Source organism: Sinohyriopsis cumingii, chromosome 5 (genome assembly GCF_028554795.1).
Source record: "Sinohyriopsis cumingii isolate HCF-2022 chromosome 5, ASM2855479v2, whole genome shotgun sequence".
NCBI classification, from domain to species: Eukaryota; Metazoa; Mollusca; class Bivalvia; order Unionida; family Unionidae; genus Sinohyriopsis; species Sinohyriopsis cumingii.
The window spans coordinates 15,085,587-15,108,341 of record NC_142965.1 but is presented as its reverse complement, the minus strand read 5'-3'; the positions used below and the strand labels follow the sequence as shown (position 1 = coordinate 15,108,341).

Genomic DNA, 22,755 nt, shown 5'->3' with positions numbered 1-22,755 from the left:
GACTTCGATTGTTCACTCGATCGTATAATGAACTAATTCTATCAGTAAAACAGATGGGCTATTTTCATAACTATATGTGTGTCTTGAAATTCGGTGAAGGATTTATGCCAAAAAGAAGTGTATCTTTCTGAAGTATTGTATTATCACCATTGTTTATGTAATTGATTAAATTTTGATTTTTTATGTACGGGGGCTCGATTCGTTCTGTTCTATATATATCTGCTCAGATCTCTATTTGTTCTACCTATAAGTTTACTCGATCCGGCCATTAACACCGAGGGCAATCATCTCCTAGATAACGAGAACCAAATAAAGCGGACACCCACACCGTTTACAAAGAGTGGGGGCGTTACAATTACTTTCATTCAGATGGAGTAAGAAGATTTTCAAAATGGCCATTGTGGCAGCCATATTGGATATCAGATCAGCTCCATTTTCATTTCAGACCAACTAGACATCATATGACGTGTTCTGATGAGACCTCATTTATAAATGACTTTCCATTCAGGAGGAATATCGTAAAGAATATTTTCAAGATCGGCCGTATAGGATATCAGTCCAAAACCATTTTCATTTATGACAGCTAGACTATGGGATAATTAAAGTGCGAAATTTCATGGCAATCTTCCAAGTAGTTTTCATTTAGGACCAAATAGATATAAAATAAAGACTTGCTGAAAATCGCACGTGAATACGACTTTCCATCAAGTAGGATTATCGATAACACGATTTTCAAAATGGCCTCTGTGGCGGCCATATTGGACATCATATCGGCCCCATTTTCAATTAGGACTGAACCAGACCTCAGAAAAAGTCTTTTAGTGAGGACGCCATGTTAATATAACTAATCTCTTATGATTAGCGATAAGATTTTTCAAGATGGACATTATGGCGGTCAAAGTGGATGCCAGATCAGCACAATTTTGATCTAGGTCACCTGGACCATGGGATGAATGCGTGTGTAATGTTTCATGGCAAAGTTCAGAAGGATAAGCGGTAGAGCTACCTTACCCAAACCAAACAACAACTTCCAAGTGCTACAAACCTTCCATGATCTTTATTTGACAATGTCAGTAAATATAATTCGTCGTACTTCTTTGAGTTTCAGACCTGCATCTTATATAATGTCTGATGAATATATATACCTTTTCTACGTAACACGTAGATATATAAATAAGGAAAGGAGTGATGAAATATAGATAAGGAAACCTGGCAGTATGCAAATTGTATAATGCATAAGAAGAGTTTTAGATTCGGATAGACTTTCCTGTGCTGATCAAGGAGGATTTTGTGAAACTATACTGTTTGTAAATGATATTTATTAATATTCAACTACTTTGTAAGATTCAATTTAAAATTTAGGACACTCTTATATGTTACAAACAGGTGCTGAACCCCGTACCAAAGAATTATAAAAATGATACTATCAGCTGCCTGGCCGTGTACTCGGCATTAAGACGTTAAGTGTTGGACTGTTTGGTCTGGTTTCAGGATAATGTGACTGGGTGAGACATGATCCTACACATCTGCAGCATGATGCCCCAGTGTAAGGCATCACTATAATCTTCCATACTTCAGACATCTTAGCGATATGACTAAAACTAAAATTGTTAAAGCTACGTTAAAAATCTTAAGCACACACACACACACACACACACACACACTACAAATAAAGGACAAACGTAGAAACCGAAAGAATCATGCTGCAAAAGGTATCCCATCTTCTCTACAAGCATTGGAGGTATGGTATCATGTTACATAACTGGTGCAGAAGACTTTTCATACCAGCAAGACTGTCCTCGATTTGACAAGGTGAGGCTAACAGAGCCAGTATCAGCCTGCCAAGTCTGGATCAGCTAAAGTACCTTTGGCATTTTTCGTCTAGGTATTATGTAACATTTTTACATTCTGCACTCAAGCCAGAAAAGCGAGACAAAATCGCAGATTATGCAGTTTTAACTGTATGTGATGCGGCTATCAATTTACAGTTTTTTTTCAGGTGTCATTTTACAACCATTTACATGGTTGTGGTAGTGGTAAGATCTTTCCCAAGGCAGGTGGCCCGCTGTAATTCATTCAAATTATCAATAATGGTTCACGTGCTTGGTAGCTCATACTGACACACAGCTGCACATTTTAGATTTAATGTTTCCTTAACATAACGATATCTACTCACATTCGACTGAATGCCATTAGACACGTTCATTTGGTTAAGGAAACTTAACCCTTAGTTCAGTCAAATTTGGCTTTTCTGGTCTGCCATCACTCTTAAATAACCGATTTTTTTGTCATATGAAATTACGGATACGTTATTTTTTTTCTTCTATAAATCAGAGCAAGACTTATCTTTTTCAAGTTATCTGAGAGTCTGAATTTTATTTCTTTTAAAAATATCCTGCAATATCCCCCTACAAATATATATTCAGTAATCAACATTTAACGAATTTAATATGTGCTTTAATTAAATAGTTTCGAAATTTTCATATTCAAATTGACTTTTCTGTGCGATAGCTGATCTATTTCTTCCCAATTTCGGGTAGAATCAGCCTGTATTTTGGGCCTAATCAGCCCGTATTTTGAGCCTAATCAGCCAACATTTTGACCCTAATCAGTCCGTATTTGGGCCTAATCAGCCAGCATTTTGGGCCTAATTAGCCCGTATTTTGGGCCTAATCAGCCCGTATTTTGGGCCTATTCAGCCAGCATTCCTTTCTAACCTCTCTTTTTTCACCTCAGAATATTTGTGTGTTGTAAACTAATATATTGGCTATACGTTTATTTTCCCCCCAATAATTCAGCAAGAGTTTAAGCTATTTAAGGACCGGAAACGTTTTTAAGGTGGCAAGGGATAGTTTTGTAAGTTATCCCCTGTCAAATTTCTTAATTTAAGGCTATGGTGCGACTTTTGGAGCTATTATTGTGTACTAATTAAAGATATGGTTATATTTGTGAAATTGGTCTTTATGGCTTGTGTTGTTCTTGATAATGATGTGAGGCATGTACACTTCAAGTAGTCACTGCACAGTATGTAGCCGGTAAAATACCAATAGTCGGCTAGAAAGCAGAGCTAGCCACTTATAGCAGTAAACACGTTGGATTAAGGCAACTAGAATATCTCTAAAACTGCCTGGATGAAAACTGATTTGAATTGCATCAAGCTATTAAGTAGACAATGTTTTTCAAAATTATCACCCAGGGAAAGGGCGTGCGTTTGCACCGTGGGCATCACGGGCTCTCCTAAATGGCCCTCGGACATAAAAAATGCACTTATAAATTTGGGGGTGGGCATCAACCTTTTATTCAATTAATACTGGCTTGTTAGATCAAGTGAATGATATTCTTAAGTTTTGCTTTTATTATACTTAATTAAAAATATGGCCTATTTTGACCTCATGTATTTTACTTTTTTAATGAATTTTTATATTATTCAGGTGTATGCAACATTACATTTGTGCACAAACACTGTCCCTTGCACCCTAAACAAAATCTCAGACCCCTCCCCCAAATAACAAACTAACATAAATTGGTTGTCAAGTGGAGAACCCGTCTGCGTTTGCAACGTAAGCATAAATTTGCTTCAAAAACTAGAGCAGGACTTAACACATTTTAGCATGAAAGTATGGTTGGACTACGTGACTTTAAGCTGGTTCAGACTGCTCAGGTCAGATAATTCACATTAAATGGTTTGATTCAATGTTGCTTTCCAGAAAGGCAAGCTATTTCGGCATCAAAGTGATGCACAAATACAAACCCTATCACCTTTTTCGTTTAATGTCATTTTTTTTGTTCTTAGTTGTTACCCTCATACATAGTAGCCTTAAATAAAAAGGCAGAGGCCGTCTGCAATGCACTGTAACTACGAAAGACTATGCAGCAAGACTGAAACTTGATGTATTTTGGACTGAGTAAAGACGCCGATCAAATGTATGCGAATGAATGACAAATTATGAAATGAAACTAAAAAAATGCTACAAGTAAACCCTAATAATTTACCTTGCACACGGACAATTCATAACACACAAGATTCATAACTATGTTGGAAAATAAAAAAAACACCACTGAAATATGTAACTAGCACACTGAATACGTATCCCCACCTCCACACCCAAACAGTACGATTCATGTGCGATGAATGTGGTTCGTACTATGTTTTAAAGGCGAGTATGGTTCCAAGAACGGAATGCTTTCAAAACGAGTAAGGTTCAGGCAACCATGTGATTTAGGCCTAAAAGATAAGTAAGGTTGTTGCGACCACAAGTTTGAGTGGTGAGCATGGTTCATACATGTATTGTTATAATCACAAATCACCGTTCACTGTCCTTTTGCATATTCAAGAATCCATATCCTTCAACGAATTTCTGTTGCAAATTACGCTGCCCCTGCCAGCCAATTGCCACTCGGCGTCTTGCTACTACAAGTTCAGGTCTGCTGCCATACTGATGGTTTATCTATTACACCAAAGCTACGTTGCTTCGCTGCAGGTTACGCTGCCATATGAGCTGCATGCTGCAACGCTGTCAGCAGTGGCGTAACTACCATGGTAGCAGGTACAGTCATGCTGTGGGGCCCGACCTTTTAGGGGGACAAACTCAATCAGGAAAAAAATAAAAAATGAAAGGGATAGTAAGGAAGGGGGCCGGAACAAAATGTTTGCTGTGGGGCCCGTGGTGAGATAGTTACGATGCTGGCTGCCAGCCCTATCAGCTATGCTGCGAGCCCTAACAACTGTAAACATACCAAACTGGTCATCGTATTACATTAAATAAACGTTAGTAATACTAAAATATAAATATCTCTAAAATCATAAAATAAGAAAACACCAAACATTGCAGAACAAATAAATCCATGAAATTCATACAACTCTTTATTTTCTACATCAATATAAAGTCCTCAATGATGAATTACATCAAACGGATACTTTTATGTGGCCAAACACTGCACAATGTTCTATACTTTAACCAGGAATGAAAGATAAAAACTATATATCGATATGAGGCATTTAAAATACATATACAATTACAAATTTGACCTGTGTATAATCTATTACTTATCACCATGGCTGCAGTAAGTCGTCTATTACAGACACTAGCTGACAAGAACTAGGCGATCACTACGCTTGTATGTGACAATATGCCGCCTATAAAAAACAAAAGAAAAATGACCGTGCAAGGACCAGGGGTAAGGAACACGTGCACGTCGTGATATTAGGGCATCTCGCTGCAAGCGACCTAAGACGAGATGCATGCATTACCATTACAAGACAAGAAAAGACCTGATCTGGAAAAATGTGCACAATACCCAATAAACATGTGCAAAAATAAACCGTTGGTAAAATTTCAAGTGACAAGTCACTGTACGCTTGTGTGTGTACATTTTTTTTTTTTGGTGGTGTGTCTAATTCTTTGCATACCATATCATAATTATTCTAATTTAAACCGAGACAGACGCCGATTACTGGGCGAATATTGTTCTCCAACAGCAGAGGTACGAAACTTAATACACGACCGCTTTACGAAATGTATATTATAGAACAATGTCCTATTTATGATGTATGTAGAGCCATAAATCGTCTGCTGAAACTGTCATAGTGTTAATCAGTGTGTGTTATGTTTAGCCGAGTTTCCATAGTTTTACTCATCCCTAATTTGTGAAACGGTCGCCGCGCAGAATAGTCTTTTCTATGGTGATCTCACGGCAGTAGTGCCATTACTTTTTCCAAAATGTTGCACACTGCTGTCGGGCATTTCTGCGCACCTAAGGTTTTCGCTTCCAATATTGAAGCAAAACGCATACCGAATTCGAGCGATTGACAAAAATAAAATACAGCAATGCTTACCATTTGAAAAGACGTAATTGTCACCAGAATATTCTGTTAAAAATAATATTAATTTTGGACAAAGGGGATACCACCCCCCTGTTTTCCTGACTCGCGATATGTCGGCCTGTTCTGCGCATAGCTTTGAAAAAGATGTAATGTTTATCCATCTTGCTATAGAAATGAAATATATTACTTTGGACTATTTCTGTCAGCAGTTCAGTCGAGTAATTAGGTCAGGTTTATAGCTAGTTTTACAAAATTCAACGTAAAAATGGCAATAAATGGCAAGAGATATTAAGCAAACTAAACCGATCTTGTAAAAAAGTTAGTAGGTTCAACATTTTATGAAAAATAAGCTATTACATGGAAGAGAAATAACAATGAATAGGATGTAATGTGTTTACAATTTTGTTGATGGGGAAAAATTACTATAGAAGTTAGAAACAGACTATACGCCGGGTAATTTGTTGAGAATTTATCTTCTAACGGCAAGTAGAAACGTTGGGTAGCAGACGAATTTGTACGTGTAGGACAACTTCTTCCAAAATTAGAAACTTGGATTAAAATAGCTTTGTTTTAAGGTACACATTTACATCTTTTATACAATGTATTTATTTGTATGATTCTAAAAGATGCATAGTAAATCGAATTTTCTGGGTTACCGGTTCAAGAAGGTCATGGAGTGGGTCTTCATGTTGCCATTTAGACATCACATTTTTATGTGTATTTCGAGTCTAAATTTGGGATATTTTTGTACACTTTATGAATATCACTTTTCTTAATTAATGTATGATTCTTCTTTCTGGATACAAAATGGATTTTTGACCCAAAATAGCACGTGATCAAATGTTTACAGAAATGACGTATCGTTGCGCAGAATTTAGTCTGGTTTCCTGCTTAGTCTGGTTTCCTGCTAAGTATGCTCCCTGCGTTGCCCTCCGCTATGGTGGCAGGGTCCAGTTTCGTAATTTGGCCCCTGGCAAATTTCTTAACTTAAGGCTATGGTGTGACTTTTTCAGCTATTATTGTTTACTATTTATAGATATGGATATATTTGTGAACTAGGTGTTTTGGGCTTGTGTTGTTCTTGAAATTGATGTCAGTCATGTACACCTTCCATAGTTGCTCTGCAGTATGTTGATAGTTGTGATGTTTTACCCCAACCCCTTGTATTATACATGTATTTATAAGTCTGTAAGTGGAGCCAGGTAAGCTTTGTTTTTCCAAGTGCCTAAGTTGGCTAATCCTCTTACGTAACCCAGTCTTTGTTTGAGCTCTTGAGTGGAAATCTGGCGGGAATCTTTGTACATGGGAACACGTGACGTAGACAACTTCAAAGAGCCGGAAGCCGACAATGGTAGGCTGGACAGTACATGGGGACACACAGACTGACATTTTTATGATTGACAGTTCGATCAAATGACCAGAGTCCGTCGCCATCCAATCGGGATGCGTTGTAGGTGGGACTTGATTCGAGAAGCTGGAATAAGACTTGTACAAGCCTGAAATTCGTCAGTTGGTGTTTAAGAGTCGCAGTGACACACACTCCGTTAGCCATTCGTAAAAATTGGCGGAATTTAGGAAATTCATGAAATAGCTTCGATCAGGAAGCTTTCGGGGGACGAAAGAATTTCAGAGAATTTCGGGGGACGAAAGAATTTCAGAGAATTTCGGGGGACGAGAGAAGTTCAGAGAATTTCGGGTGACGGTGAGAGATACCGAGTGAATTTCGGGTGACCTCAAGGGATACCGTCAAGGGTTCCGGATACTAGAAGAGGAACCGGAAGTCAAGATAACGGCAAGGAACAAGGATAATAGAAGAGGAAGCGGAAGTGGAGATCACGAAAGGAGAGAAAGACAAGGGAACGAAGAGATTTAGATGAGTAGCACTCAAGAAGGGAAAAATCTCCTCACACTGTGAACTCAAATGATGATCAAAGGGATCATTGGGTGAAAGAGAGACATTGATTACTTTAAATTCTTTTAAATTTCATTTATTAAATTGTTATTGTTTAAATTTCATCTTTGTATTTCTTTTAATTTAACTGTCGGCATTGCTGACTGGGGGCTCGTAGCCATAAATATATTTAGTCAATAAATAATATAGTGTCCAGAATTAACCTTCTGAATAAGGACCAGGGGAACTTCTCATAATTCGTTAAAGTCTATAAGAAGAACCCCACCCCTAGACAACCGCTACACCCCCACAGTGGGCGCTTCGTCCGGGATATGAATTAGACATATATATTATTTTGGGACTTAAAGTTATTGGTAGAAGTATTAGTGAACAGTGTGAGATATTTTCCATTCTTTGTATTTGAAATTTTGTGATTTTCTCATCTTGTATTTTTATTGTCATATGTGCAGGCTTTGTAGATCTTCCATTCATAGCAGTACGTGTGAAGCAGATATCGAACAAATATCTTACCTGAACGAAACTAGTTGTTGTCGACAGGTAAGTATTTAAACTGGTATTACAAATATCTGTATATTGTTTGAATTTTGAGACAAGGTATCACTTTACATTAGTATAATGGCTACCGAACGACAAATGATAAAGGAATACCGCGCCATGGGGTCGGAAGATCTTGGATACGAGGGAGATCGCCTGGCAACCTTTGTAGAAGAAAGGATCAAGGAATGGAAGGCCGAAAAAGCAGCGGAAATAGAAGCCCAGAGAGAACTAGCCAAGATAGCAGCGGACCAAGAGTTAGCCAAGATAGCCGCGGACCGAGAAGCCCAGAGAGAACTAGCCAAGATAGCAGCGGACCGAGAAGCCCAGAGAGAACTAGCCAAGATAGCAGCGGACCAAGAGTTAGCCAAGATAGCAGCGGACCGAGACGCCCAGAAAGAGCTGGAGCTAGCCAGACTCGCTCACACTCTGGAGATGGAAAAGGTCAGAGTTGAAGCTAGGACCAACGGACGGGACGACGCCAGTACAAGCTCTGGAACAACCGGCCGACCTTTCATCGACCACCGGATAGTCCAGATCAACATGTCACGCTTCAATGATAGGGAGGAGGCTATTGACGATTTTCTCGTCCAGTTTGAGAAACTCGCACGCGCTCATCAGGTCCCTGAACAGCACTGGGCCATTAATGTCTCAGCCTTTTTGCAAGGTGCAGCTCGGGAAGTCTACCACGGCTTAACTGCAGAAGAGGCTGATGACTACACTGCCCTCAAGAAGGCGCTTCTCTGCCATTATCGGCTGACCGCCGAGACTTACCGGAAACTTTTCCGGGACTCGGTGAAAAAGGTAACAGAGACCCACTCTCAATTCCACAACCGTGTTCGAGGTTTATTTGAGAAGTGGATGAAAATGGCCGAAGTCGAACGCACGTACGAAGGGCTACGCGAGGTAATACTCAAGGAACATGTCCTGGGTACTTACCGTCGCGAGTTGACAGTTTTCTTAGCAGAAAGAGAACACCGGACGCTCGAAGAGATCGCTAACATGGCGGAGCGATACGAGCAGGCGCACTCGAAGAGTGGAGGTTCCGGGGTTGCTGACCGACCCCGACCCTCTGAGTCGCGTCGTATGGGGGAGGTTGAGCCGGCTGTCCGTAACCGTCAGGGCGACGGGAAGGTCGGAGGGGCACCTACAGGTAGGGCTGCCGCCTATCGACCTGGACAGGCCTCACCCACGAAACCAGGACTTGCAAGTCGGCGAGGGCCGCCGACATGTTTTAATTGCAAGCGCCTGGGGCATTTTGCCAGGGACTGTCCCAAGGGCAGGCAGACCCAGGTGAATGTCGTAGCTAAGAAGGAATGTGTGCCGGAAGCGAGTCGCAACCCAGCCAACCTTGCGGCCGCAACTGTCAATGGTGAAGGCGCCACCATCTTGTATGACACTGGGTGCAGCGTCCCCGCGCTTGTCGACAAGAAATATGTCAAGCCGGAGGACTATACAGGGGAGGTAATAGAAGTTCAGTACGCGAACTGCGCGCGTGACTCATTACCAGTAGCTGTCATTGACCTCGATTCACCATACGTGAAGGGGAAAATTGAAGCTGCTTGCTTGGAGGGGCTATCACATGACGTCATATTGGGTTGCCGTTATGTGTTACCCCAGCCGAACCCCGAAACCTGCACACCTATGCCAGTGAGTGCTGTTGAAACCAGGGCCATGAGTCGACAGCCGAAACAAAAGCCAATCCAAGTTACATCGACACCGGTTAGTAATGTTATTCCAGCGGAGTTAAGGAAGCTGCAACAGGAGGACGCAACTCTGGCGCAGTTGCACAAACACGCAGAAGCGGGAACAGAAAGGGAAACTCCGAACGGCGCGGTGAAGTTTGTCTACAAGAAGGGAATCTTGTATCGCCACGCCAGGAAACACAACGAACACTTCAAGCAAGTCGTCGTGCCAAAGGAAAAGCGTTGCGAAGTACTGAAACTTGCACACGAGAGTCTCATGGGTGGACACATGGGAATTGCTAAGACGCGTGACCGTCTTGTAAAAGAGTTTTACTGGCCAGGGGTCCAGGGAGACGTAAAACGGTTCTGTCTCTCCTGTGACAAATGCCAGAGAATGGCACCGAAAACGGATCAGCGACCCATCCCTTTGGGGAGTACGCCCCTTATCGATGAACCATTTAGACGTGTTGCCATGGATTTAATCGGACCGATAAAACCCGCGTCTGCGCACGGAAATCGATATATTTTAACGGTTGTCGATTATGCTACACGCTATCCGGAGGCCGTTGCGTTGCGTAACATTGACACGGAAACCGTCGCGGAAGCTCTGTTTGCGATCTGGTCAAGAGTCGGAGTGCCCGACGAGATCTTGACCGATCAAGGAACACAATTTATGAGTCGTGTGATGGCGGAGGTGAATCGTCTCATGTCGATTAAACACCTCACGACTACACCGTATCACCCCCAATGTAACGGATTGGTCGAACGGTTTAATGGGACCTTGAAAAACACGCTCAAGAAATTGTGCGAAGGCCGCCCCAAGGATTGGGACCGGTATATTCCGGCCATGCTTTTTGCATACCGGGAAGTACCGCAAGCGAGTTTGGGGTTCTCTCCCTTTGAACTCTTGTACGGGAGAACCGTACGCGGCCCAATCGCCGTACTGAGACAGCTGTGGACAGACGACCACGCTGTAGAGGAAGTACGCACTACCTACCAGTACGTCGCGGACTTGCGCAACAAACTGGAAGAGGTTTGTTCTCTCGCGCAAGAAAATCTCAAACGAGCTAGGGCGCAACAGGCGAAAAATTACAATAAGCGCGCAAAACCACGTCAGTTTGAGGTAGGGGACAAAGTGTTGTTGTTGTTGCCCCAGGAACACAACAAGTTGCAAGTTTCCTGGAGGGGTCCATACGTCGTCACCAAGAAGGTCGGAGGTCAAACCTACCGGATACAGCTACCGACGAAAGAGAAATTGTACCATGCCAATTTGCTCAAGAGGTACCGGGAAAGGGAGACCGCCAGCGATTTTGTTGTCGCAGCGATAGTCACCGAGGATATCGAAGGCGATACGGAAGGTGCTAACACTGTCCCGAGCTGTCCATTAACGAGGGCCGAGACTCCGTCGGACGTGGAGTGTGACCCCATGTTAACTGAAGGGCAGCGGAACGAGATAGAGACCTTGCTGGCCGGATATTCCGACGTGCTAACAGAAAAACCCGGGAGGACGACGCTTGTCGAGTTCGGGTTAAAGATGGTGGACGACCGACCAGTTCAGCGTAAACCCTACCCCTTGCCCCACGCGAAACGACAAGTTGTAAGGGAAGAAATCGAGCAGATGATTGCTCTGGGAGTAATCGAACCTGCCGACTCTCCGTACAGCTCACCAGTAGTCTTAGTGCAGAAGAAGGACGGCACCCATCGGTTCTGCGTCGACTACCGGAAGCTGAATCAGGTGACAGAATTTCAAGTTGAAATGCTACCTGACACCGAACATATCTTCGCTTCGGTCTCGAAAGCGAAATATTTTTCCAAACTGGATTTGTCCAAGGGGTATTGGCAAATTCCGGTAAGGAAAGAAGACCGACCGAAGCTTGCTTTTGCTACTCCCGACGGGACATACCAATGGTTGGTGATGCCGTTCGGGGTACAAAACGCGCCCAGCGTCTTTACCAGAATGATGCGGAAGTTGTTGGAGCCCTTGCGCGATAGGGGTGTCCACAACTTCATGGATGACCTCTTGTTAGCTACAGAGACATGGGGTGAACACCTCGCTCTGTTAGCTGACGTTTTGGAGCGGCTACGTCAGGAGGGCTTGACAGCCCGCCCTTCCAAATGTCACCTTGGTTTCAGGACATTAGACTATTTAGGACATACCCTGAGCCAAGGCACGCTGTCTCCAGAGAAGTCGAAGGTGGAGCAGTTGAGAAACGCCGCACGCCCCACCACGAAAACGGAAGTGAGGTCATTCCTGGGACTGGCCGGATATTACCGGAGGTATGTCGCTAATTTCAGCGCGATTGCGGGCCCGTTGTCTGACCTAACCAAGAAACGGACCCCGAGTAAGTTCGTTTGGACAGATGCGTGTGAGCACGCATTCCAAACGCTAAAGGATAGACTTACATCCGACGCAGTTGTTCGTCTACCGGACTTGGATAAAGAATTCGTTCTGCGCACCGATGCATGCGACACGGGACTGGGAGCAGTACTGCTCCAGGAGCATGACAAGACGCTTTTTCCTGTCGCATACGGCAGCCGGAAGTTGTCTGCTGCCGAGAAGAATTACTCAGTATCGGAGAGGGAATGTCTCGGAATCGTGTTCGGCATATCACGGTTCGAGCGATACCTATATGGACGTAAGTTCATATTGGAGACCGACCACCAACCACTCGCCTATCTGGCGCAGGCAAAGTTGTCCAATGGTCGATTGATGCGATGGTCGCTGTTTTTACAGCAGTACCAGATGCAGATCAGATACGTGAAAGGATCTGAAAACGTAGGCGCAGATTTCATGAGTAGAAGCGCCGAAATGATATAGATCATTTGTTATATTTTCGTGTTCATACTCAGTTTAGCATTTAGTTCATTTTGCTGATTTTGTTCTTTATATCGTGTAACACTTTTGCTTTTTTAGTTTGAGTGAATAAAATCCTGATTTTATTCTCAAGCGTGGGGGGATGTGATGTTTTACCCCAACCCCTTGTATTATACATGTATTTATAAGTCTGTAAGTGGAGCCAGGTAAGCTTTGTTTTTCCAAGTGCCTAAGTTGGCTAATCCTCTTACGTAACCCAGTCTTTGTTTGAGCTCTTGAGTGGAAATCTGGCGGGAATCTTTGTACATGGGAACACGTGACGTAGACAACTTCAAAGAGCCGGAAGCCGACAATGGTAGGCTGGACAGTACATGGGGACACACAGACTGACATTTTTATGATTGACAGTTCGATCAAATGACCAGAGTCCGTCGCCATCCAATCGGGATGCGTTGTAGGTGGGACTTGATTCGAGAAGCTGGAATAAGACTTGTACAAGCCTGAAATTCGTCAGTTGGTGTTTAAGAGTCGCAGTGACACACACTCCGTTAGCCATTCGTAAAAATTGGCGGAATTTAGGAAATTCATGAAATAGCTTCGATCAGGAAGCTTTCGGGGGACGAAAGAATTTCAGAGAATTTCGGGGGACGAAAGAATTTCAGAGAATTTCGGGGGACGAGAGAAGTTCAGAGAATTTCGGGTGACGGTGAGAGATACCGAGTGAATTTCGGGTGACCTCAAGGGATACCGTCAAGGGTTCCGGATACTAGAAGAGGAACCGGAAGTCAAGATAACGGCAAGGAACAAGGATAATAGAAGAGGAAGCGGAAGTGGAGATCACGAAAGGAGAGAAAGACAAGGGAACGAAGAGATTTAGATGAGTAGCACTCAAGAAGGGAAAAATCTCCTCACACTGTGAACTCAAATGATGATCAAAGGGATCATTGGGTGAAAGAGAGACATTGATTACTTTAAATTCTTTTAAATTTCATTTATTAAATTGTTATTGTTTAAATTTCATCTTTGTATTTCTTTTAATTTAACTGTCGGCATTGCTGACTGGGGGCTCGTAGCCATAAATATATTTAGTCAATAAATAATATAGTGTCCAGAATTAACCTTCTGAATAAGGACCAGGGGAACTTCTCATAATTCGTTAAAGTCTATAAGAAGAACCCCACCCCTAGACAACCACTACACCCCCACAATAGTGAAATACCAATAGTTGGCTAGGAAGAAGAGCTAGCCTCCCATAGCAGTAGACACGTGGGTTCAAGGCAAGCCGAGTATCTCAAAAACGGCTTGGATGACAACTATTCTGAATTGCATCAAACTATTTAGTAGACAATGTTTTTCAAAAGTTTCATCCAGGGAAAGGGCTTGCGTTTGCACTGTGAGTACTACATGCTGTCAAAAATGGCATTTGGATGTGAAAAATGCAGGTATAAAATAGGGGTTGGGGTGCATAAACCTCTTCTGCTATGAACTGCCATTGACTTCTCTGGTCAAGTGAATACTATTCTTATGCTCTGTTTTAATATAGGTATATAAAAATATGGACCTTTTTGACCTCACTTGTGTATTTGATTTTTTATGATTTTTTATACTAGGTCACTGATTGCGGCATTAAATTTGTACATAAAAACTGGACCCTGCCCCCTTAAGGAAAATTGATCATTTTTTGATGGTGCAGTCAGCCACATCTATTACACTTTTATGTTTCTTTGTGTATATTTAAATAATTTTTATGCATTAGCTTTATTATATCTCCTTCCTTTTTCCATATATTACATAGTGTTGTATGTGATGCTCTTTGGAGAGGGAGGTAACTGTGTTTTGTACCTCCATGTGAGGACTGTTTACATCATGACAAAGTAGCATATTTTGGATATAACTTACTAAATATGGGAACAAAATGGTAACCATAATGTATAGTCTTGCACTTTCTGTAGCTGTCAAGGTTTTGCACCTCTATTTTTATGAATACTATTCACATTTCAATACAGACACACCTAAACAATTGCATAGCATGTCAACATGTATTCTTTAAAGTAATTTAACTCCACAGGAGCAGATAGAATTCAGAGGAATCATACATAAACATACTGTTGTGAATATTGAATGTCACCAGTGGAACAGTCTTAGAAATAATGATGCATATGGCATATTACTTGGTATATTTTGGTGAGAAGAATGAAAGTTTTAGCACACCGACATAGTTTCTACCTTCATGACCCCACTCTGAAGTTGACATAAGAGATTCATATCTCACACTTGGGTGATAGTAGAAAATGTTTCATTGTTATGTATATATCTTGAAATTTCTAGTTTCAGTTAACAAAGGGGGAAAAGCTTAAAATTAAGTGGCAGCTTCATGCATTTGACAATGCACATACAGTTTCTCCTCTGAAAGTCTTATGTTTTCACTGAATGTTAAAAGTACATCAGTATCACTTGTTTCTTTTCTTTTTGCAGGTGTCAGTTTGCATAGTGAGAGATTAGGATTAATCGGTTAGTCATGCTGAAAGAAACAATAGCTTCAATCTCATCCAGATAGTCATTCTGATCTAAGTGCACAAGAGAGTGACTTTGACGGATTGACTTAGCTTCTGCAGGAGTTGTTTTATGGTACGTGCTTATCAAAAGCCAAGCCGGTGATATGCTTTTTACCTTGAACTGGATTTTCCACTATAAATATTTGTTCTATACCTTATCTTATTATTTACTATGATTTTGTAAACTCCAGAAAACATTAAAGTCAGTTGTAAGTGAATTAGTGTCTGAGAAGAAATTTCTCTGTTAAACTGTATTGAGTAATTTGTATATGTATGGTCAATTTCATTGGCTATGTATCAATGAATTTATTTGATATGTCACTCCTTGTAAGTTTTAGGGTCCTACACATCAGTATATCAATATTCCAGCATTGTCTAATGTTAATTGATTAAACTTTGACTTTTCCAGACTAGCTAGACTTGTGTTGCGATTACCCCCCCCCCCCAATATACACTCACACAACACTGATGTTGCTATTAGCATCTCCAGAATGATAATGAAAAGTTAGGAACCACTTCTTTTATATCAGCCTAAGAGTACTTCTAAAGTTCATGATTTACTTAAATGTGTGATTTCTTTAAGTTTGCTAGAAGAGTTTAGAGAAACTTTTCACTTCTGTCACTGACACCTAACATAGCATTTCTGTTATTCCCTCCTAAAATGTATAACTTCCAGATCTCCTCTTGACATTCATGAAACATTGTAAAGGAATTTTGATTTTGTACTGATGCTATGGTGGTAAACAAAGACCAAGAGCATTGTAGTTGCAAACAATTTGAAATCTTTCAAGAAATGCAGTCAGTCATAATTCACAATGTAAATAATGCAGTGCTTTTTGCCGCAAAGAGGTAACTTTTTTAAAAGCATAATACCATTTTTAGTTTTGTGCACAAAAAGTTTTCCTTTATACCATTGTACTAGATAATGTCTAAATATGTGATATGTACACAACTTTTGACATAAACCATTTTGAGCCAAATCCTTAAGGTGGCAGGGTCCAGTTTCGTAATTTGGCCCCTGGCAAATTTCTTAACTTAAGGCTATGGTGTGACTTTTTCAGCTATTATTGTTTACTATTTATAGATATGGATATATTTGTGAACTAGGTGTTTTGGGCTTGTGTTGTTCTTGAAATTGATGTCAGTCATGTACACCTTCCATAGTTGCTCTGCAGTATGTTGATAGTGAAATACCAATAGTTGGCTAGGAAGAAGAGCTAGCCTCCCATAGCAGTAGACACGTGGGTTCAAGGCAAGCCGAGTATCTCAAAAACGGCTTGGATGACAACTATTCTGAATTGCATCAAACTATTTAGTAGACAATGTTTTTCAAAAGTTTCATCCAGGGAAAGGGCTTGCGTTTGCACTGTGAGTACTACATGCTGTCAAAAATGGCATTTGGATGTGAAAAATGCAGGTATAAAATAGGGGTTGGGGTGCATAAACCTCTTCTGCTATGAACTGCCATTGACTTCTCTGGTCAAGTGAATACTATTCTTATGCTCTGTTTTAATATAGGTATATAAAAATATGGACCTTTTTGACCTCACTTGTGTATTTGATTTTTTATGATTTTTTATACTAGGTCACTGATTGCGGCATTAAATTTGTACATAAAAACTGGACCCTGCCCCCTATACTAATAGCTCATATAGGGCAACGCAGGGAGCATAATAAGCAGGGAACCAGACTACGCAGAATTACCCGACGCGCAGAATAGGCCGACATGGCGGTATAAGGCGGCCCTGCAAATAGAGACACCCCAATCCCCACAAACAAACAAGAAACCACATAACAAAACATACAACAACAATAAAAATAAAAAAAAAACAAAAAAAAAAAACAATGAGTGTAACACATTAAATTTGTCATCTTTTGTAGCGGTATCTACGATATAATCTGATAATTTAGACCCCAAATCTGTGTCGATACTGATTGATGAGTTCCTGTATATCTTTCTCCATAGTTTTTCCCCTTGTGTCTTGGGGGCCAATCTCTCTTTTGTCTCCCTTTAGTATCTACACATAGTTGAGTGTCTAAATTATCGAACAAGCTACGGTATCGTAGCCTTGACTTGACGTTTGGATAGGTCGAGTTGCTAGACAGTATCGGTACTGAGGGACCGACCATTTAATGCTAATAGGGGGATATTAATTTATCGGCTCCAAGAAGACTTGCATAAAAAATGTATATCTGAGTTGTAGATAAAAACAACGAATTCATTTGTCCACATATCATCTTACTGAAAACAAATTATTCTGGCATAAACAATAAAAAAATGTCCAGTTACAACTTACAAAACATAATCCTACCCTCTTCCCTTTTGGAAGAAAGCAAATGGTTGGTCCCTATATATTTGTGCTGCTTTCCCAGCCGGCGATTTAAGAACTAGATTTGCACGAAGGTGAGCAGCTGCCGGGTAATTTGTGAATTGTCTGACCGAGTTCTACTTTGTGACAACCGATTATTGTGAAGGAGCAAAAAAAGATGGAGCCAATCGTCAATCCAGATATCAAGTACAAGCAGGTAAGAAGATTGCAAAGGAAAGGTTGTTGATGAACGCTAAAATTCATATCACACCATTATTGTAATATTTGCCTACACTATTCGTTATGAATACACAGCTTCCGATCCAGATGAATAGTACCCAACCTTCCATCTCCAAAAATATTCACCTGACACAAATAAATTCTGGCTAAGATTCAATGGCGTAGCAACCGTCCAAGCAAACCCCGCAATCGCAGAGGGGCCCAGTTCCAGTGATGGCCCAACAATCCCATTGACATTTTTGTTGTTTTTTGGAGGGGGTCCCAGTTGCGTTTTGCGGAGGGTTGCAGGGTGTGGACAGGATGTCTTGCTACGCCCATGGCTGAGAATTATTTAATCCCTTCATAAGTTGCACAATATCCAACCATACCTCGCTTTGTAAGCGCGGACTTTGTGTAATTTTTGAAGAAAAAGCATGGGCTTGAACAGCGATTATACAGTTCTGTAAATGCCAATTTTAGGAGAGAGTGCAGCCTAGACTAAAAGATGAATACACGATATAAATGCACACATAATTTAAACAAAAGAAGAAAAAGACATTAATTTGGACTAAAAAATCTTGATCTTGAATTGGGTGCTGCCCAAGGACTTTTCCGTCTGTCCATGTTTGAAGAGGAGCAACTTCTTTTCAAATTATAAGATTTAGCAATACAGTCTGTATTATACAAATAAATTTTGTAATTTGTTTACATTACATATATTTGTAACATTTGCCTTTTTTGTAGTAGGAATATGCAACCTCACAGGCTGGGGCAGTGTTTTTAAAAGTTGCATACCTCTCTTAATTCGGTAGTTTTGTATATTTTGTACATCCATGAGTCAACTATATATTAGTCTGTCAATTAATTTGATTCACAAGTCTGTAAGGAATCTTGGCTTGAGAATGTGACATGAACTAGGAAAATAAAGAACACAATGTACACAAATTTTACTTTTATATTTTATTTTGTTTATCACTTTTATGACGACACTTTGTATGACCTACAAAACTTGCTTACCCCAATGATACCACCCTCTTGCATCAACACTACAATCTGTTTACCCCAATGATACCACCCTCTTGCACCAACACTACAATCTGCTGACCCCAACACTATCACTAATTTAAAGGGAGAACACGGGACAGTACAAGTACACTTAGCCTACAAATAGAATCTAAAATGTTCTGGATTAGAATTTTACCAGGTGATTTATTCATTGCACCATTGTTAAAATATTTATCCCATTAAAATAACACAAAGTTGGGGTGGGGTTTACCATCAGAGAACGATATCCCTCATAAGTATTTACCAAAAGTTTGTAAATGTGTTTTTATCATGAAGCATGGTTGGTTGGTTAGTTTTAGAACCACTTTCAACACATTAGTTAAGCATACAAAGGAAACAAAATCTGGGTTAAATTCATTCCCAAGGACACTGAGGCAGTACAGCTTATCATAAATACAGTAAACCATTCCACACTTGACATTTACAGAGACCCATAAATATCTGACCTGGAAATGACATACCTACCATATGTATTGACATGTATTATATGTCTGATGGGCAGTATTGTAGAGCCAGATCCTTTGTATAACATGGATGATGGTGGTAAATCTGGGTCTATGCACATTACACATGGGGTAATATGCTGTTATATTACCTGTTAGATCTGGGTCTGTGCGCATTATATGTGGAATAATACATGTTAGAGCTGGGTCTATGCACATGTGGGGTTATATCCTATGGTGTATTACATGATGGTCAATCTGGGTCTATGCACATGTGGGGTCATATGCTGTGTTGTATTACATGATGGTAAATCTGGGTCTATGCACATTACATGTGGGGTAATATACTATGTTGTATTACATGATGTTAGATCTGGGTCTATGCACATGTGGGGTCATATGCTATGGTGTATTACATGGTCAGTCTGGGTCTATGCACATGTGGGGTAATATGCTATGTTGTATTACATGATGGTAAATCTGGGTCTATGCACATGTGGGATCGTGTGCTATGTTGTATTACATGATGGTAAATCTGGGTCTATGCACATTACATGTGGGGTAATATGCTTTAATGTTGTATAATATGGTGATAGATCTGGGTCTATGCACATTATGGAATGGATTATATGCTGTCATGTTTTATTATGCATTGTTTGATCTGGTTGTATATTCATTACATGTTGCATAATGTTATAATTTCCTGTCCTTGAGCTGGTTTGAGAAGTATTCATGCAGTTAAGGAGAGTATCAGCTTCTCTGTTAAACAGTCCAAGGTTATGCATACAGCTAGCATGTGATCAGTCTAGTGAAACCTTCCCTTTATTTTGGTTGTGGGGGGGGGGGAGAGATTGCTTGAATTGTGAAGTGTCATTTTAGAGGGTATTTTGCTCTAAGAGTCTTTCAGAATGTTATTTTAGAGGGTAACTTTACAGTGATGGTCTTTAAAAATATTTAACTTTAGATGGTAACTTTACAGTGATGGTCTTTAAAAATATTTAACTTTAGATGGTAACTTTACAGTGATGGTCTTTAATAAAATATAGCATTAGATGGTAACGTTACAATGGTGGTCTTTAAAAAAATATAGCATTAGATGGTAACGTTACAATGATGGTCTTTAAAAAATATAGCATTAGATGGTAACTTTACAAGGATGGTCTTTACAAATATTTAACTTTAGAGGGTAACTTTACTGTGACATTTCTACAAGCAATTTAGAATAGCAAATGTCATTTAGATTTCTTCTCACAGCAAACATGAATTGTCAAAAACATGTAAATCATCATGCATCAATCTTTCATTAGGGAATAAATAGCTGAAAATGATGCAAATCCACTAAAATACACGGTATAAAAACACAAAAACTATTCAGTATATTTCGTCTGAAATACCCTTATGTATGGTTTGGTCTCACTAGAGCGCATCCCATTTGAGCGCCGCTCAGTGGGGCGCTGACAGTTTTTTGTTTCTCATTAGGGCTAATCCCATTAGGTTGCAAAAAATTCTCACTAGAGTGCATTCACAATAGGGCATGGAGAAAAAAATTAAGTTCAACAAGATTGTTGTTGTTGTTGTTGTTGTTTTGGGGCTTAACGCCATTTTTCAGCACACGATAGGCTATACATGGCGTCCAGTATTAATGGTGGAGGAAGAACCCGGGAAAACCCCGGAAAGAACCACCGACCCACGAGAAGCTACTGGCAAGCTTTCTCACATACCCACATTGGCTGAATCCTAGACTCGAACCGCCGCAGACAGAGGTGAGATGGCAGTGATCCGTAACGGAGAGCGCTTTAGACCACTCGGCCACTCGGGGCCCCTCAACAAGATTGAATTGCCATCACGTTTGATGTTATATATATATTATAAAATGTACAAAAATGGCGGTCTTGTCACTGTTAGAAAATAATTACTAGACAGAAACCAGAGAACCATCAATACACATAATTTTATACAACTATTATACCTTACACCGGTTTATTCTTTTTTGTACACAAATAAAACAAGTAGATAAAAAATGTAATGCAAATTAAAATATTTAAAGTGGTCATTCCTAGCACAAACATGATATTACATGAATAAAACAATATAGATACATATATAACACAAACACAATACTGTAATAGATTGATCCTTGGTCAAGATCACTATAATTTAGGGACCATGATATAGAAACCAGTTGCAAGACCTAGTGTTTGAAGAAGGAAGTACATGTCAGATTAGCGAACACTTATGCACAGGATGATACTGTTCGGTTACAAGTCCGGCAGTTGATGGCTTTGGGATTTGCACCAAGACTGCTTATCCGGTCAATTTTTCAACAGCTTTGTTCCTCCGCTTCACTTGTTTTGGCGCGCTAGTGATACTAGTTCTTCGCGCTCTAATGGGATATGCCCTAATAAGATTAGCTCTAGTAGGACAAAAATATTTTTTGCACTCTAGTGTGATAAGCTCTAATGGTTTGCGCTCTAAAGAGATGTTACCTTATGTACCCTTAATCTGAAATCTGAAACACCCTTCAGTACCCATCATCTTAAACACCCTTCATTACCCATCATCTTAAACACCCTTCATTGCCCATCATCTTAAACACCCTTCATTGCCCATCATCTTAAACACCCTTCATTACCCATCATCTTAAACACCCTTTAGTACCTATCATCTGAAATACTCTTCAGTACTCATTGTTTGAAACATCCTACAATGAACTTCACATTAAAAAGCCCGTAAGTATCCATCATCTGAAACAGTACTCGTCATCTTAAACACCCTTTCATTACCATCATCTTAAATGCCCTTCAGTACCCATCATCTTAAATGCCCTTCAGTACCCATTATCTTAAATACCCTTCAGTACTCATCATCTTAAAACACCCGTCATTACCCATCATCTAAAATACCCTTCAGTACTCATCATCTTAAACATCCTTCATTACCCATCTTCTTGAACACCCTTCAGTACTCATCATCTTAAAACACCCTTCAGTACCCGTCATCTTAAAACACCCTTCAGTACCCGTCATCTTAAAACACCCATCAGTACCCGTCATCTTAAAACACCCATCAGTACCTGTCCATCATCTTAAAACAGCCTTCAGTCCCCGCCCATCATCTTAAAACAACCTTCAGTCCCCGTCCATCATCTTAAAATGCCAAAACGCCCTTCAGTCCCTGTCCATCATCTTAAAACGCCCTTCTGTTCCCGTCCATCATCTTAAAACGCCCTTCAGTCCTCCTCCATCATCTTAAAATGCCTTTCAGTCCCTGTCCATCATCTTAAAATGCCCTTCAGTCCCCTCCCATCATCTTAAAATGCCCTTCGGTCCCCGCCCATCATCTTAAAACACCCTTCAGTCCCCGCCCATCATCTTAAAATGCCCTTCAGTCCCTG

General features: G+C 40.5%; 1 protein-coding gene and 1 long non-coding RNA gene across 2 annotated transcripts in view; both read left to right on the top strand.

Annotated features, from left to right (window-relative positions):
- The first annotated feature begins 14,030 nt into the window (after nt 1-14,030).
- LOC149798686 (uncharacterized) lies at nt 14,031-15,738 on the top strand. The gene is made up of 2 exons (XR_016420838.1): nt 14,031-14,212; nt 15,246-15,738. It is a non-coding gene; the product is annotated as an uncharacterized LOC149798686 (long non-coding RNA).
- Nucleotides 15,739-17,678: 1,940 nt separating this feature from the next.
- The window catches only part of LOC149798685 (aldehyde dehydrogenase 1A1-like), a 56,321-nt gene continuing 51,244 nt past the window's right edge, over nt 17,679-22,755 (top strand). The window contains exon 1 of the mRNA XM_089957524.1: nt 17,679-17,851. Coding sequence (XP_089813650.1) covers nt 17,813-17,851 — 39 coding nt within the window. The 5' untranslated portion in view covers nt 17,679-17,812. The remainder of the gene's footprint in view (nt 17,852-22,755) is intronic.